We start from the raw sequence: 14,196 nt of genomic DNA, 5'->3' as shown, positions 1-14,196 counted from the left end.
ATGCATTTTATATGTACGAGTATATTTAGTTTGTTGCTGTCAATACCGTTATGTACCAATAGGCAGTTGATATGTTTTGTGTAGACGCAGCAACCTTTTCTAAGATTTTACTTAGTAAGGGTTTGCACCTCTATGAAAAAAATAATATCGGTAGATTATTTTTGTTGCATGATTTGAAGCAAGTTTATACAAAAGATTGTCTGATTTCGTCAATCTATTTAGAACATCTACGTAAAACTTGTATTTCTTCAAACAAGTATTGCAACTTTGTTCAATGTCAAAATCATAGAACTTTACCTTCACAATGATGTGAACCTCCGTAACACACTTAACAAGTTAACATTAGCAAGTATTTGATAACTTTGAGGTTGCGTTACATAACTGATTAACCTCAAATCTCTGAGTCGGTTGAACTCACCTTCGGTTACAATGCTATGTCTATTGTTTACATGACGATTCATTCACACATTGTACAGTGCACGGTGCAGTCTCGAACAAAATATTGTGCCTACATGATTTTTTATTGACCCGTCATGACTCTGTCTTCTCCATTTATGTAACCTGGCAATATTTTGCGGGATTACACTGAACACGAAGCTGGCCTGAGGAAAGTAGGTACATACCTACTGTTAGTCACACAAACTCACACACGCACTCACACCGACACTAACATATAATATGTTGTTGAGTCATCCTCCGAGCCTTTTTCCCAATCATGTTGGGGTCAGCTTCCAGTCTAACCGGATTCAGCTGAGTACCAGTGCTTTACAAGAAGCGACTGCCTATCTGACCTCCTCAACCCAGTTACCCGGGCAACCCGATACCCCTTGGTTAGACTGGTGTCAGACTTACTGGCTTCTGACTACCCGTAACGACTGCCAAGGATGTTCAATGACAGCCGGGACCTACAGTTCAACGTGCCATCCGAAACACAGCCAATGGTGTCTAAGATATACTTAGAAAGTACATACAGACTTAGAAAAGTTGCATTGGTACTTGCCTGACCTGGGATCAAACCCGCGCCCTCATACTTGATCATAATATGTTGTTGAGTATGATTATAATTTAGTAACAAGCTACTGTTAAACTCTCCAACTTCTTTAAGCTGTGCCCCATAGGGTCCTAGTCATATTGTTTCTAGACTACATAACATGTACCACCTGTAACATATGGAATGCTAATCAAGAATTGAGTGTTGAGTCTTTAATCATCCCGAGGGAACTACTTCCTATACCCGGTTATGTCACATCGATTTAGTATTTTCGGTGCCCTACAAAGAAACTCACAAAAATTTGCCACTTTATAAAAGATAGCAACTAGGGAGATGTTCCTAAAACGGGTACCCCTCCTAAAACGGGTAGGCCTTGCCATACGAATATTATAGATCTTAGTGTGAACCTGTGAGTGTAGAGTGGCACACTACCCCCCTGCCGATCACGGTCAGTCGGCTCGCGCACCTGGAGCGAGCGTGTTCGAGGTAAGACATAAAAAAAGTTTTATGCTGAACTTATTAAAAAAAATCGAATTATGCTAGTGCTAACTACTCAAATATGGTGTAAGATATGGTTTTCGTAGTTTTGTATTATCATTTTGCATGTTATATGCTTATTAATTGTGAATAATTAGTGGTCTCCTTGTTTACTATTTTATGGTTAAGGTAGTTGAAATTTAAAACGTGCTTTTGGGCAAAACGGGTAGGGGCATAACGGGTGACTATCCGATTTGCCCTGGAATAATTTATGATATGTATTAAGCTGACCAGTGCCATTATTTATCTGACTCAAATGTAAAAAATACCTAATTTGTTTTTTTTTTTGTTTTTTTTTATTGGGTGAATAAATATAAAAGAAAAACTTTAAATGCTTCGTGGGATGTGGAAGTTATGAAACTGGATCGCAACCTCTTGACGAAGCTATAAGTCCACCTCATACTCCAATACCAGTAAGCCAGTATATTGAAGAACTTTCAACACCATGCAAGACTATAACGGCAGAAACACAAATTCTTAAGGATTTTATAACACCATGCAAGACTCCATCACAAACTACAATCCTTCTTCAACCTGAGGATCATCATGTAACACCAATAAAATAAGGGGCACTTCCTCAATTGATCCCACTGAAAGCTAATCGAAGACAAAGAAAGCCACAGAGAGCTGAAGAAGAACAGGAACAGCGTGAAAAAGAAATTGAAATATTTTTTATGATTTTGATTTTTAACAAAATTATCTGTTGGTAGCATTATAATTTCAAATGTAACATTTAATGACGTAAAAGAGTAATCTAGACTGATCAAAATAAGACAACTGTTTAACATATTTAAGGAGACTAATTAACAATAAAGATTTCCTGGATAATAGGAGGCTAAGATATTTTTTTAAATGATTTAAATTCATTTATCACATATATTCATTCATTACCTGCTTTGCCCAAAGGCGTTACCCGTTTTAGGACCCCCACTAGGGCAAAGCGGGTATTTCGAAGGGGTTTAGTTTTTTTGATTTTTTTCAGAATATTGAAGAAGATTACTAAGACTGTCTTATGTTTTCCAAAGTTTATTATATAAACAACCTTATGAGTACAAATACAAGTCGCATGTAATGTTCTTGGTTATTTTATTTAACATTTTTCGTTAGCTTACCCGTTTTGGGAACATCTCCCCTAGCACAGATTAATTAATAGTTACTTACTACTTGTAGTTATAGATAAATAAAGACTTAAAACGAAGGCTTAATTATAGTTTAGTAAGGGATGATCCTTGGTAGACGTTACGGGTAGTCAGAAGCCGGTAAGTCTGACGCCAGTCTAACCAAAGGATATTGGGTTGCCCGGGTACTGGTAACTGGGTTGGGGAGGTTAGATAGAGCAGCCGTTCCTTGTAAAGCACTGGTACTCAGCTACATCCGGTTAGACTGAAAGCCGACTTCAACATAGTTGGGAAAAGGGTTGGAGGAGAATAAGTAAGAGATGATCGCTTTGTGAACTTAACTATACTGATACAATAATCTTGCACAAAGGCGCTGAACAACGAGGTTTACTTTGCATTTATTATCTCGAAGAGCACTGAGTTCACGTTCGACAGAAGCTCTGCATTTTCCCGATTATGCTTTGACTACGAATATAAGGTATCGATGAAACCACGCTTTTTCATGGTTAGTTTCATGGATAGTTATTTTAGGTTTAGTTAGGTTTTGATAATCTGAAAGTTGTTCTAGCCAGAAAGCCCAACGCTACAATACATAAGATTACCTACCTACACGATTAATTAATTTTTCCATGTTCTCTATTCCAAGTTTTTCAGACGTGTAATGTGAAACTAGTGTTCTTTAATCATTTAGTGATGTGCATGCTATTTTTGCCCAGTCCCAGGAGATGATATCTTTCATTAAGCAACGGCATTGACATCAACAAACGACGAATAAGTAGCCTACTTACACGTAAATAGGTATATTTATTTTAATTTTACAAATAAGGGCATCCTTGTCCCCGTTTATGATAATAAATTGCGTGATTTATTCACTCAACGGACGGCATCATAGTCATTTGGGTACTATAAACTATAAAGTTATGAGGGGACAATTACGCAGATGGTTGCAGCAGACGTGTAGGTACCTTCTTAGGTAGATACTTATTGTAATTTCCTCTCGTCTTTCGATGTGATGAGTGTAGATTGACAGTAATTGTTTGTTAGCAACCTTGATGACAGTTAAGAGAGGAATCAGATAGGTATTTGTTTTTCGATTCTTGCAACATGATAATATTTGCTGCCACAATTACCTACCTATTTTAGTAATATTAAGTAACTGTTAACGTTAGGTAATCTGTGGTTACGCACTTCCGTATTTTGTAGAAAAAAAACACGATAGATTCACGATCAGTAAATCGCGCGGCTTACGATGCATTGAACTTAAAACGTGTCAGCTTCGTCGCCGATGTCCATCTGAAACGTTTCGTGTCAAACAGGCATAAAGCCGGTTATGGCCAGTTTATTCCTGTTTACAGTTTAGCTGCGACCCACATTAATTTATATACAGGAATTAATTACATCTCAAATTATCTCACGCAGTTCTGCTGGCCAGTTTCAACTGGTCTGATTTGTAAATCTCTAAGGCTGTGTTCAGATGGCTGTGTAAAGTTGCGAATTCTAAAATGTGCACAAGGCATCATGACTATGCGTACGCCTGGAACGCTTTTCTTAAGAATCAAGCAATGCTGAGTAGAAGGTATGTGAATAGTTGTAGATAATCTTCATGTTACATAAAAAGTATAGGATGGTTTGGGAACCTCTAATTACCCACTGCTCAACTGGAGAATTAATATTCCAGGTATTTACTGGCTTTTGAAATAGCTGTCGAGAGCAGTGATCTTTTTGTAAATAGATACAGTTAAGTAGCTAAAATACTTGATCAGGAAACCTTTGTCGGGGTCTGGTTCATTATACCTACCATTGGCAATTTTTCTGTAAATACCATTGGTAAATACACACTATTTTAGCACTCAATTTTTAAATAGGTTAATTAGCTTACGGTTCTCAAATATTTGACTTACCTACATAACGCACAATAGGTATCTCAAGGAAATCTTATTTCACAAAGCGGAAAAGTAATTAATTAAGTGCATGCAAACATAAATAAATCAAGTCAAATATTTGGAATTCTAATTTGTTTGGATGGCGAAATAATGAGATTTCAACGACGTTTCTGCAATATTGTTTTAGTCGAAGGCCTTTAAATACTACCTGAAGGAGAAGTAATGTTATGGTTTAAGGGGAAAAAGAGGTAATTATCACAGCTGAAAAACTGGAAATTCTGCTTTACTGGATGCTTACACTGCTTTTTAATGAGGTTACTGGATAATTCATACAAGATTCCTTAAATCCTGCCACCTCAACGAAGTCATTGACTTTCCTGAACAATAGGACATTAGCTCAACAAGTTTATGATCTACAATCGTAATAGATTCTTTAACTCTACTTATTCATACTGTAATAATTCACTACGATTATGCATGTAAGACAATTGATCTGGGTCAACGATTCTAACATCGTGTTTGCAAATTGTGATTGCTCAATAACTTTATGTTCAGTTATTTATGTGTGGACAATGACATATGAACGATTGAGCAGATTGTCTACCTACAGAGACCGAATCTTCAAAGTGACGCTGACGTTACAGTTTCGGAAAATATTTTTAGAGCAATTACTGGTAATGGGAAAAGTTGGCAAAGAAAAATTGAAAAGGCACTTCAAAAGCAGGTAGACATAGATTATACGCAATGCAGTAAAAAGACAGTGCAGTACCTAATCCCTTTTTGCTTTTACATATGTATTTTGAATTTGTGAATAAATACACATGCACGTCTAGAATTCTATATCGATAAACAATTAGACTCGTAGAGTTGTGTGCAGTGGTTTTAGCGAGTCAGACGCCTGAAAAAACTGTACCTGCTGTCGCATACATAACACATTAAAAGATCTGTCGAAAGTGATGGTGATAAATCCAAAAAAAAGTATTAATAAAAAATATTTTATTGTTAAGAGAGGTTCATTATAATCCGCCCAAACCTTGTAACATTATATCTCTGTGGGATGGTTTACTCAGTTGCAATGAGTTCAGCCATGTCAGCAATACTCAGTACCTACTTCATTCTGTGAGGTCGTTTCTTGCAGGGTCGTTGTCGTTTGCGCGCTTATATGTAGATATTAAATTCGAACTGCAAACTGTAAGGAGGTGCATCTGTCCTCCTATGATAAGATCTAGAGGCGATGAAAAGGTGCCAACTTCAAAGATAAATAAAATATAGGTTAACACATTATAATGTTCCTATTTTCTAGAGCCACAGAAGGAGAGGAAAACTTTGTTTCGAGTCACTACATAAGCGATGATGCTTATGGTCTCAAGCTCGGGGAATTTCCAAATCTTGAGGTCGAAAACCCCAATCTTTGGGCAAAACGAAGAGGATGAGTGCCGAGCATAAAAACTACCATTAGCTTCAAAACTGTTCGACTAATTATAGGGTCAGCGTAATTTTGCAACGAGCTTCTGAGTTTGCACTTTTGGTAACAGGGTGAATTTCAACAGGTCCAATAAAATTTTCATTTCCGTGGATTTTTTATTCTTCAACTTTAGAACAAGAAAAAGTAGTGTTTATTTAAGTTTTAGATAAGATATGTATTCTTACTTAATATCTAGTAGATAGCTTAAAAATCTAACGAGATACACAAGATTAAAATTTTCATGCCACAGCAATGAAACATGCATACACGGCAATTAAACGTGCGTCCATGGCAATGAAAGAACTTTTCACGTCGTTTTTTTTCATACAATTTTTTCTTTCCTTTCTCTCCTCTTCCGATAGTTTCGGTTTAGGCATCTTGGCTTTCTAGAAAGAATCAATCCATTATTATGTTTATAATTTGACTGTAGTATCTTTTTGTAGTTGACTGTATATAGTACAAATTGTTTTTTTATCCTAATCATGCCGTGGCGATGAAAACATAAGTCACGGTAATGAAACATGTGGCCACGGCAATGAAACGAAATTGTTTTACAAGGCATGGCGATGAAAATTTCTTCATTGCCGTGTATTTTTTTTCATTGCCATAGCAAATTTTGACCACGGAAACCACGGAAATGAGAGCGCGGCGATGAATATCAAGGCTAAAACATCAAAAAACCAAAAATCTGTTAATAATTCACAGTAATTAACACATCACAAATAAACATAAGATAAATGGCATTGTACCGAATGATCAATTAAGAGGACAAACTTATTCAAACAGAAGTTAGACCTATCCACGGCGATGAGAGAAAAAATGTCCAGTATAAAAAAAATTGAATACTTTCATTTATGGCGCAAAAACGCAGGCACGTGCACACGTCATTCCACGTCGAACACTTGACGTCCACTAATATGCAACATTTAGCGCATAGCGGGAGGGACGCAAACCCTTAGGAAAAGCAATATTCTCAAATATGTTTAGGACATGGCGATGAATGATAGTTCTGAGACAAACTATTTTTTATTTACCATTTGTTGTATTGTTTAAATATTTTAATAAATGTATTCCGTAACAATACTTTAACTATTCACGAATCAAATAAAAGTAGGTTTTAATATAAATAACTAATACATTTTCATCAATAAGGTCTAGTACACATCAAGGTGACTTGTGGACAAACACGGCAATGAAAGATTTTGAGGTTTAATTTTTTTTTTTGGAGAACCAATTAATCCTATTAACAAAATATTTAGTGCTACACATAGATTACTATTTCACCTTCTTAGAAAAAAATATATGAATATTATAACAATGATTTCTAGTACCGATTTCATCGATGCCACGCAATTTTTGGTCCCGGGAAATTCACCCAACAGTATGATGGCTTTAAAAAAATCGTGTTCTGAAAGAGTCAAGGTGGTTATAGGTATAAGTATAAGTAATATAATAAACCCTATGCATAAAACCCACCAAGGAATAGTAGTTTTATTATTTTTTCCATAGAGTAAAAAAAACTATGAGCTAGAAATACTTCATAGGCACGTACCCCTGGCCTGGCTGGAATAAAAAGTATATTTTGAGGGAAAAAATAAGAGTGTGTCAACCAATAACAAGACTGACAATGGTTTTCATAAATGCACCAAAATTATCGTAACTATTTTTTATTAAATTATCGAAAACCTTTTTGAAAATGGCGCGGACAACCAGGAAGATCCTAGAAATGGCACTAGGTATGAAATAAAAAACTTTTTCTCCAGTAGTTTGAAATGAAACTGTTGCAAAACAAAAGTGGGTTCTAGCAGGTCATGATATTTAGTAGCGACAATAATAATTATATGGTCAGTTGGCTTCATGTCCTTTTAATGCACGTCCGCATTTGTTTTGTTCGCAGTTTCTCTGGATACAATTCGACCTGCAGTTTCAAATAAATGGGATTCAACTAAGAGTTATATTAAAGATACTCGTGCGAGAGCACTCGTATTCAATCCAGTTGTAGAGAAAGTAGAAACGGCTGTAGCAAAAGCAGAACGTTTGTTAAGTTCAAAATTAATATCAATCCGTGAACGACAGATACTTGCTGAAGTCGAGTATCTTGAAAGAGAGTTATATGAAGCTAAAAAGAGACTTGGTAAAATCAGAGACACTCAGTAAAAAAGGACAAATGTGACAATATACAGTGCTAAGCGTTTGTCTGATAATCATAGAGTTCTAATTTATTATAACATGTAAACTATTGTGAAAAGGTAGGAGCCAATGGTCACCCAGTAAGCTTTTTTTGGAAATGTTTCTACAGGTAATAAGAGTAGAATCACGAGTTACATTTTAGCCATATATTCATTATGATTCTTAAATAAGCCCTTAATTTCCAGTTGCTTCGAAAACTCTAAAAAGTTTTGGGGTCACTTCGTGGAAATATTTAAAAATTGAAGCGGTGCCGCCCATGACGGTAAATTTCTTCAACGGACCAACTGGTCGCAAAATGGAAGCCTTCGTTGGAAAGTTGACAAATGGTTTCATAGGTGCTATACAAACTAGGATTAAAGAAATTGACCAAGAGGAGGAAAGAAACAGGCGTGAACTAGCTGCCGCTATGAAAGCACGAGAGGCAAGATTAATAGCTGAAGCGAAAAAGAAAGAAGCCGAAAGGCTCAAAGCTATAGCAAGGAAAGCTGCTGAAGCCGTCAAAAAAGCCGCGGCATTGGCTGCAAAGCAGAAAGCTGAAATGGAAGCTACTAAAGCAAAAGAAGAAAAACAAACCAAGACTAAAAAGCCTAAAGCTAAAGCTAAAGCAAAATCCAAACGAAAACCTAAAGGGAAAGGAAAAGGGAAATCAAAAGCCAAACCTAGGAAGAGGCGGCCAAGGAAAAAGAAATGAATCTAGTGCGTAATAAAATTTATCCATTGAGAAATAGTGATGAAATATATTTTATTTGCATCAAATATAAATTATATTTTTAAATAATTATGGCACGCTAAATATGTAATTTTTAGCAATCTAAATTGTTTCGTACTGTGTAATTAAATTGTTTTTAAAATGAATATTTCTTTAATTACTTATGGGTAATTAAATACAAAGATTTTACTAAGGGGCAATTACACCGACAGCATTAACGTCCGTTTTTCTTAAAACAACTTGACAGAAAATTCATAAAACCGTTGTTTTAAGAAAAACTGGCATTGAAGTTGTTCGTGAACTTGTGTCGGGTCAATGGTATGTATTTAATAAAAATTAACTTAAAATACAGATACCTTCAAGGTAGGAACCACAGCCACCTCTCCAAAATTCTTGGAATCAAGATATTTACAATGGAAAATTTCTAGTGGCTAGCGATGTGTGGTGCAATACCGAAACGTATACCTACCTTTATACGCGCGACAAAATTCGTTTGTGTGGAAGTGCACTAAGATGGCTCCGATGCTTAAATTATAGATTAAAAAAAAACATGTTGTAGGTACTAAAAAGATTGTGATGCCCATTGATCCCATTAGATCATTGACATATAAATAAAGGGACAGGAAATGTCACGAAAAAAACGTGCACACCTACTGTCAGTCTGCAGTCGTAACTAAAATGGCTGCCATTACTAGGGTTGTACCGCTACCGGATTCAACAAATATCGATATTGTATTCTAGTTAGAAGTATGTACGAGTCTTACTGGGTGCATAAAAATAACCGAGTGTAAATAATCTCTTCGTCATAGAACTAACTATCACATTAACTTCACTGATACTAATAACCTCAACAACATCAACCAAATGGGAGGAGTCATTTCAGTAGGGTGATACCTTTGAAAAAAAAAAATAAACAGGCAAAGTAATTATTTATTATTTCAAATAGCCCTATGAAAGTTCTTTCACGTCAGACTAGTTGCAGGGTGCCAAAGATTCGGTCCTATGAAGAAGAATCCGCAAGAAACGCCATAAGGATACTCTCTTAAAAAAAAAACAATAATTTAAAATCGTTTTCAAGCTATTCATAAGAAAGTTATATAATGCAAATGGAGCTAATTATGTATTAATCGATTGTACAAAACAATTTTAGTGCTAAGAAAAAAATATTTATACAATTCGAAATCTATACTCGGTAACTAAGTTCTCAAGCAAACATTGCAACTTGCATTCCGATTTGCTCGTCTGTGCGGAAGCACTGCCGTGCCCGTGGTCGCCGTAGAAGCATCATGTGAAAATAAAAAGGCAAAACATATTATTTTCAATAAAATATGTCTTTAAAATCCTGAATTTTATAATACGCCTTTTTAATCAAAATGTTTTTAACTGATGTTTTGTTGAAAATAATACACAACTCTGAGGGCTCAGTGTCTTAGGGACAGTAAGTTCTGATGTTAAAATTTGTAAAAGCAGACTTATTAAGTGGATATTATATCGATACTATTATGACAACTGCACAGCACTATGCCAATATAACATGTTATTGTAAACAACATTTATTTCTAAATATAGGTTTTTATACAGAAATAAACCAAAATATAAGTACTTTCACCATCAATTCATGTTCCCGTAACATATTTTTTATAAAATGTGAATTATTTTATGTAGTTTCTAGCAAAAATAGGTTCCTAACCTGTGTAAAGACAATCCAGCTTGATTTTGGTGCTTCCTAGCACCACACTTCACAATACAACACATAGGCATATTCGTTGATTATTTCACTATTGAAATAGTAAAGTCTTAAAAGTAAACACGAGTGATATTCTATAAAATAGCAAAAATAAGTCACGAAGAGCACCTATTTGACAGCACAACTACCATGACATATATGGCCAGATATGGCACGCAGAAGGATTTCAAAAGTAAATGTCACCATTTTACGCAATCACAAAAATATTGTTGTCCCTGTTTTCAAATACACTTATCTGCTTAGAAAGAGTGAGACAGAACTATGTTGCATAGTTTGTTTCATATTTATATAACTATAGATACGTCAATATCAAAACGGCGTCTCCTTATAATTCTAAGCTCGATGCATTAGATTGATCCGAAAAATAGACAAATTGAAACCAATTTTAAAACTTCACTGTTCGGCCATTCAGAGAATGCGTTCCTGACACGTCGCGATTGAACTGACGACGTAACTACATTCATTGATTATTGATATAATAATGTTGTTTTAATGCTCCTCAATTGTTAAAACGGTAAACAACCAGCAAAAATATTTTTATCGTAACTGCAACGCCATTGCAAAGTTACGTCGTCAGTTCAATCGCGACGTGTCAGGAACGCATTCTCTGAATGGCCGAACTATAATAAAAAAAACATTTGACCCAAACTGACATTGTTGACTAGAAAAAAATCTTATAGCGAATAAAACATAATCATTGTGAATAGTAGGAAAAATAAATTAAAATGAGTACGAGTTTGAGTATCGCTAAATTAGCGAAGATTGTGCGTGAGTAAAAATCTCTCCTAATAATTTAAACCTTTAGTTAGAGAGTAAAATTAGTTTTATTACATTACATTGACTATTATAGAAACCTTCATTTTTGGCCAGTAGGTTATAAGCTGTAGAAAATATGTGAGCACATTCTCGATGACTCGAGGACATGGGTCCCCTAGCTGCTAGGCCAATGGCATATCAAAGCTATCACCAGCCACAACCATAGTATATATTCTGTAGCCATACTTATACTTAGGTACCTACATAGCAGTTGTCCTGACCAAACAATGATAGCAAAACACGTAACGTTAGATTCGTTTTCATAGTACCGCACACTGGCTGTAAATATTAGTTTAACGATGTAATAAAATATTAACCGCTAGCAACCTGTCCCAGGCGGCAGAACTATGACACTGATGCATGAACTGACTGAAACATACAGACCGGCTGCCAGCGTCCAAAAGGAGAGACTTATGGAGTTGATTAAAGGTTGGATTCATTCATTGTAACCCATGACCTATATTATTATAGATATCAGTTAAATAGAAGGCCGCGTCTTGGTATTTTATGTCTCCAAACCAAAAAATAATATCGAAGTAAAAATAAAGTAGCATTTATATGAAAGCTTTTGTATCATGCTTCCTTTGTTCTATCATTCGATCTGTCTTAGGTAAGACCTCTATTTAAAATAGGCTTACCGAGTGTTATCTCGTTCCCAAAACTTTTCCAGTGCTTAGGTGATTAATTTGTAGGTAAGTACTAAGCCTCGGTAATTTCCTCCTTTCAACGCTAACAAGACAAGAAGTAATTCTTTGCTTGGTCTCCAACTTCGTTCATGCAAACAGGAATTTACCATTTTAGAAAAAGCCGAAGCAGCAACCAAATCTGAACTTGCAAAGAAACTGCGGCCCTTGAAAGGATTTTATACTTTGGAGATGGCTCCACCCCGCATGGCTGAAATGGATGTAAGCATTTAAGAATTTATGTAAAAGAGTTAAATGTGACAATTTTAAAAATCTGCTTCAAGCAGCTGCCGATTCTGTCTGATAGTTTTTAACTGTACCACATACTTAGCACAAACTCCTCAGACTATCTACACACAAAAGCATGGATGGGTTAGAAACAATATTGCAAGGTATGGTATGCCAGAGCAAAATAATCTTACTATCTAAATCGCTCTTGTGAATAGCCAACAATACGGAATTCAGAACGTCGACTGCACCATGGATATGGTCTAGTCTGATATGAAACTGCTCCATACCTAACGCCCAGGAAGGAATGAAACGTATCTTCGTTTTCTCTACCTACACAAACATTAAAATAGATAAAACACTATTTGGGACAAAACATCACATTTACCTAATTATAATTCTACTAAGTAGTTAATTAATGAATTTTTAGCGCACTTCTGGCACTTCGTCCCATCCGAATATAACAGAATTGTTTTAGTAGTAGGTACTTAGAGGTACCTAAGTATACCTAGATGAATGATTTCACCAAGTGTTCAAAGATAGACATTGTGTATGTGCATTTACAAACACAAATAAATATACTTTACCCGCTTCCTTGAGATACCTAAAACATCTAACAACGTTTGTGTAACTCAAAACTTTTACATAGATAAATGTCTCCATGTATGTGTCAAACACCATGTACAATTAATAGGGATCGGAAACTATAGCTTGGAAAATTCGCTAGTGACACTCCCATCTTCCAAACTGGAGTGCAAGAGTCGTGGCCAAAGTAGAAAGGTCACGTCGTGTCTGCCAATGGCGACGTTACAAAGAGTTGATCCTAGTGCAGTGGTTTTTGCGGATTTTTTGGACCAAAGGCACAAGCAGAATTTTCAACCCTGTGCTTAGGTTAAAAAAAAAAATGTAGGTATATGGTCTTTCAGCTACTTGCTACATTCCATAAATCTTTTGTTTACAGAAACTGCAAGCAGACATAGCCTTAGCAAAGGAATTCTTCAAAAACAAGTGCTATTACTACATTACCGTAAGGCAGGCGTGGTTGCTATTCCTGGTCTGTACCGAGGTATTCTTGTGGTTCTTCCTGGGAGAAACTATTGGGAAGTTCCACATAGTCGGATACTTGGTGTAGTAATGATCTTTTTTAATACCTATTATATTATACCCACCTTGATGTTTATGCCTAGGATAGGTAGTGAACTATACATTATTATTAACAAAATATAAATACCTATTGACCATCATTGCTATTTTAGTTACAGTCACGGTTTGGTAGGCACTGACTTTGAATCTGTTTTTGCTTTAACATTGATTTTTTTATTGTTTAATAATAAAAACTATGAGTGTACCTATCTAAGTTGGTCTGATTTATTGTAGTCAATGTAGCCCTTACCTACGCAGAAGCCGATTACTCTAAGCGAATCGAAGTTTAATTCCATGAAATTGTATGGTTATTTATTCGTTTCTTAAACTTACCTTGGTGTAACTTTAATCCACGATTAAGTATTAAGGCTCATTTTCATCAACAACATAAAACAACTGTTGACTTTAAAATGAACGTGAAGATTCGTAAACAGTTGAATTAAATTTGTTGTCGGTGAAATTCCGCCTATTATTATTTATTGATAGCTTATTAACCCATTATTAGCGTGACTCTTTTTGCAGAATGACCTTGTCAAAACATGAAAAAACATAAAATATTTACTACATGCATTAAAACATTCAAAAACCTCCATCAATTTTACAGGATTAATGTATCCAGCAAGATTTAATTATACTTACAGGGTTACTGGTAAGTAGACCGCATCCTTTTATGAGGTGATAGGTAT

General features: G+C 35.5%; 2 protein-coding genes across 2 annotated transcripts; both read left to right on the top strand.

The window, feature by feature from the left end:
- Positions 1–7,690: 7,690 nt before the first annotated feature.
- LOC124644600 (histone H1-like) lies at positions 7,691–8,908 on the top strand. The gene is made up of 3 exons (XM_047184088.1): positions 7,691–7,730; positions 7,892–8,128; positions 8,370–8,908. The coding sequence occupies exons 1-3, from the start codon at positions 7,691–7,693 to the stop codon at positions 8,873–8,875; spliced, it is 783 nt and encodes a 260-aa protein (XP_047040044.1). The 3' UTR covers positions 8,876–8,908.
- A 2,457-nt stretch (positions 8,909–11,365) lies between these two features.
- LOC124643779 (probable ATP synthase subunit g 1, mitochondrial) lies at positions 11,366–13,532 on the top strand. The gene is made up of 4 exons (XM_047182865.1): positions 11,366–11,408; positions 11,793–11,885; positions 12,258–12,361; positions 13,329–13,532. Exons 1-4 carry the CDS (start codon positions 11,366–11,368, stop codon positions 13,497–13,499), a joined length of 411 nt encoding a protein of 136 aa, XP_047038821.1. The 3' UTR covers positions 13,500–13,532.
- The last annotated feature ends 664 nt before the right edge of the window (positions 13,533–14,196 follow it).

The sequence above is a fragment of the Helicoverpa zea genome, chromosome 2, assembly GCF_022581195.2.
Source record: "Helicoverpa zea isolate HzStark_Cry1AcR chromosome 2, ilHelZeax1.1, whole genome shotgun sequence".
NCBI classification, from domain to species: domain Eukaryota; kingdom Metazoa; phylum Arthropoda; class Insecta; order Lepidoptera; family Noctuidae; genus Helicoverpa; species Helicoverpa zea.
The sequence above is the reverse complement of the archived record's forward strand: the minus strand, read 5'-3'. Positions and strand labels throughout refer to the sequence as shown.

What these genes read in the sequence shown, in the direction of transcription:
- LOC124644600 (XM_047184088.1), top strand. Translation starts at nt 7,691, where the DNA reads ATGGCGCGGACAACCAGGAAGATCCTAGAAATGGCACTAG. An exon ending in GATCCTAGAAATGGCACTAG is followed by an intron (nt 7,731 to 7,891) that starts GTATGAAATAAA and finishes TTTTGTTCGCAG; the next exon opens with TTTCTCTGGATACAATTCGA. An exon ending in TGAAGCTAAAAAGAGACTTG is followed by an intron (nt 8,129 to 8,369) that starts GTAAAATCAGAG and finishes CTTAATTTCCAG; the next exon opens with TTGCTTCGAAAACTCTAAAA.
- LOC124643779 (XM_047182865.1), top strand. Translation starts at nt 11,366, where the DNA reads ATGAGTACGAGTTTGAGTATCGCTAAATTAGCGAAGATTGTGC. An exon ending in TAAATTAGCGAAGATTGTGC is followed by an intron (nt 11,409 to 11,792) that starts GTGAGTAAAAAT and finishes AACCTGTCCCAG; the next exon opens with GCGGCAGAACTATGACACTG. An exon ending in ACTTATGGAGTTGATTAAAG is followed by an intron (nt 11,886 to 12,257) that starts GTTGGATTCATT and finishes TTACCATTTTAG; the next exon opens with AAAAAGCCGAAGCAGCAACC.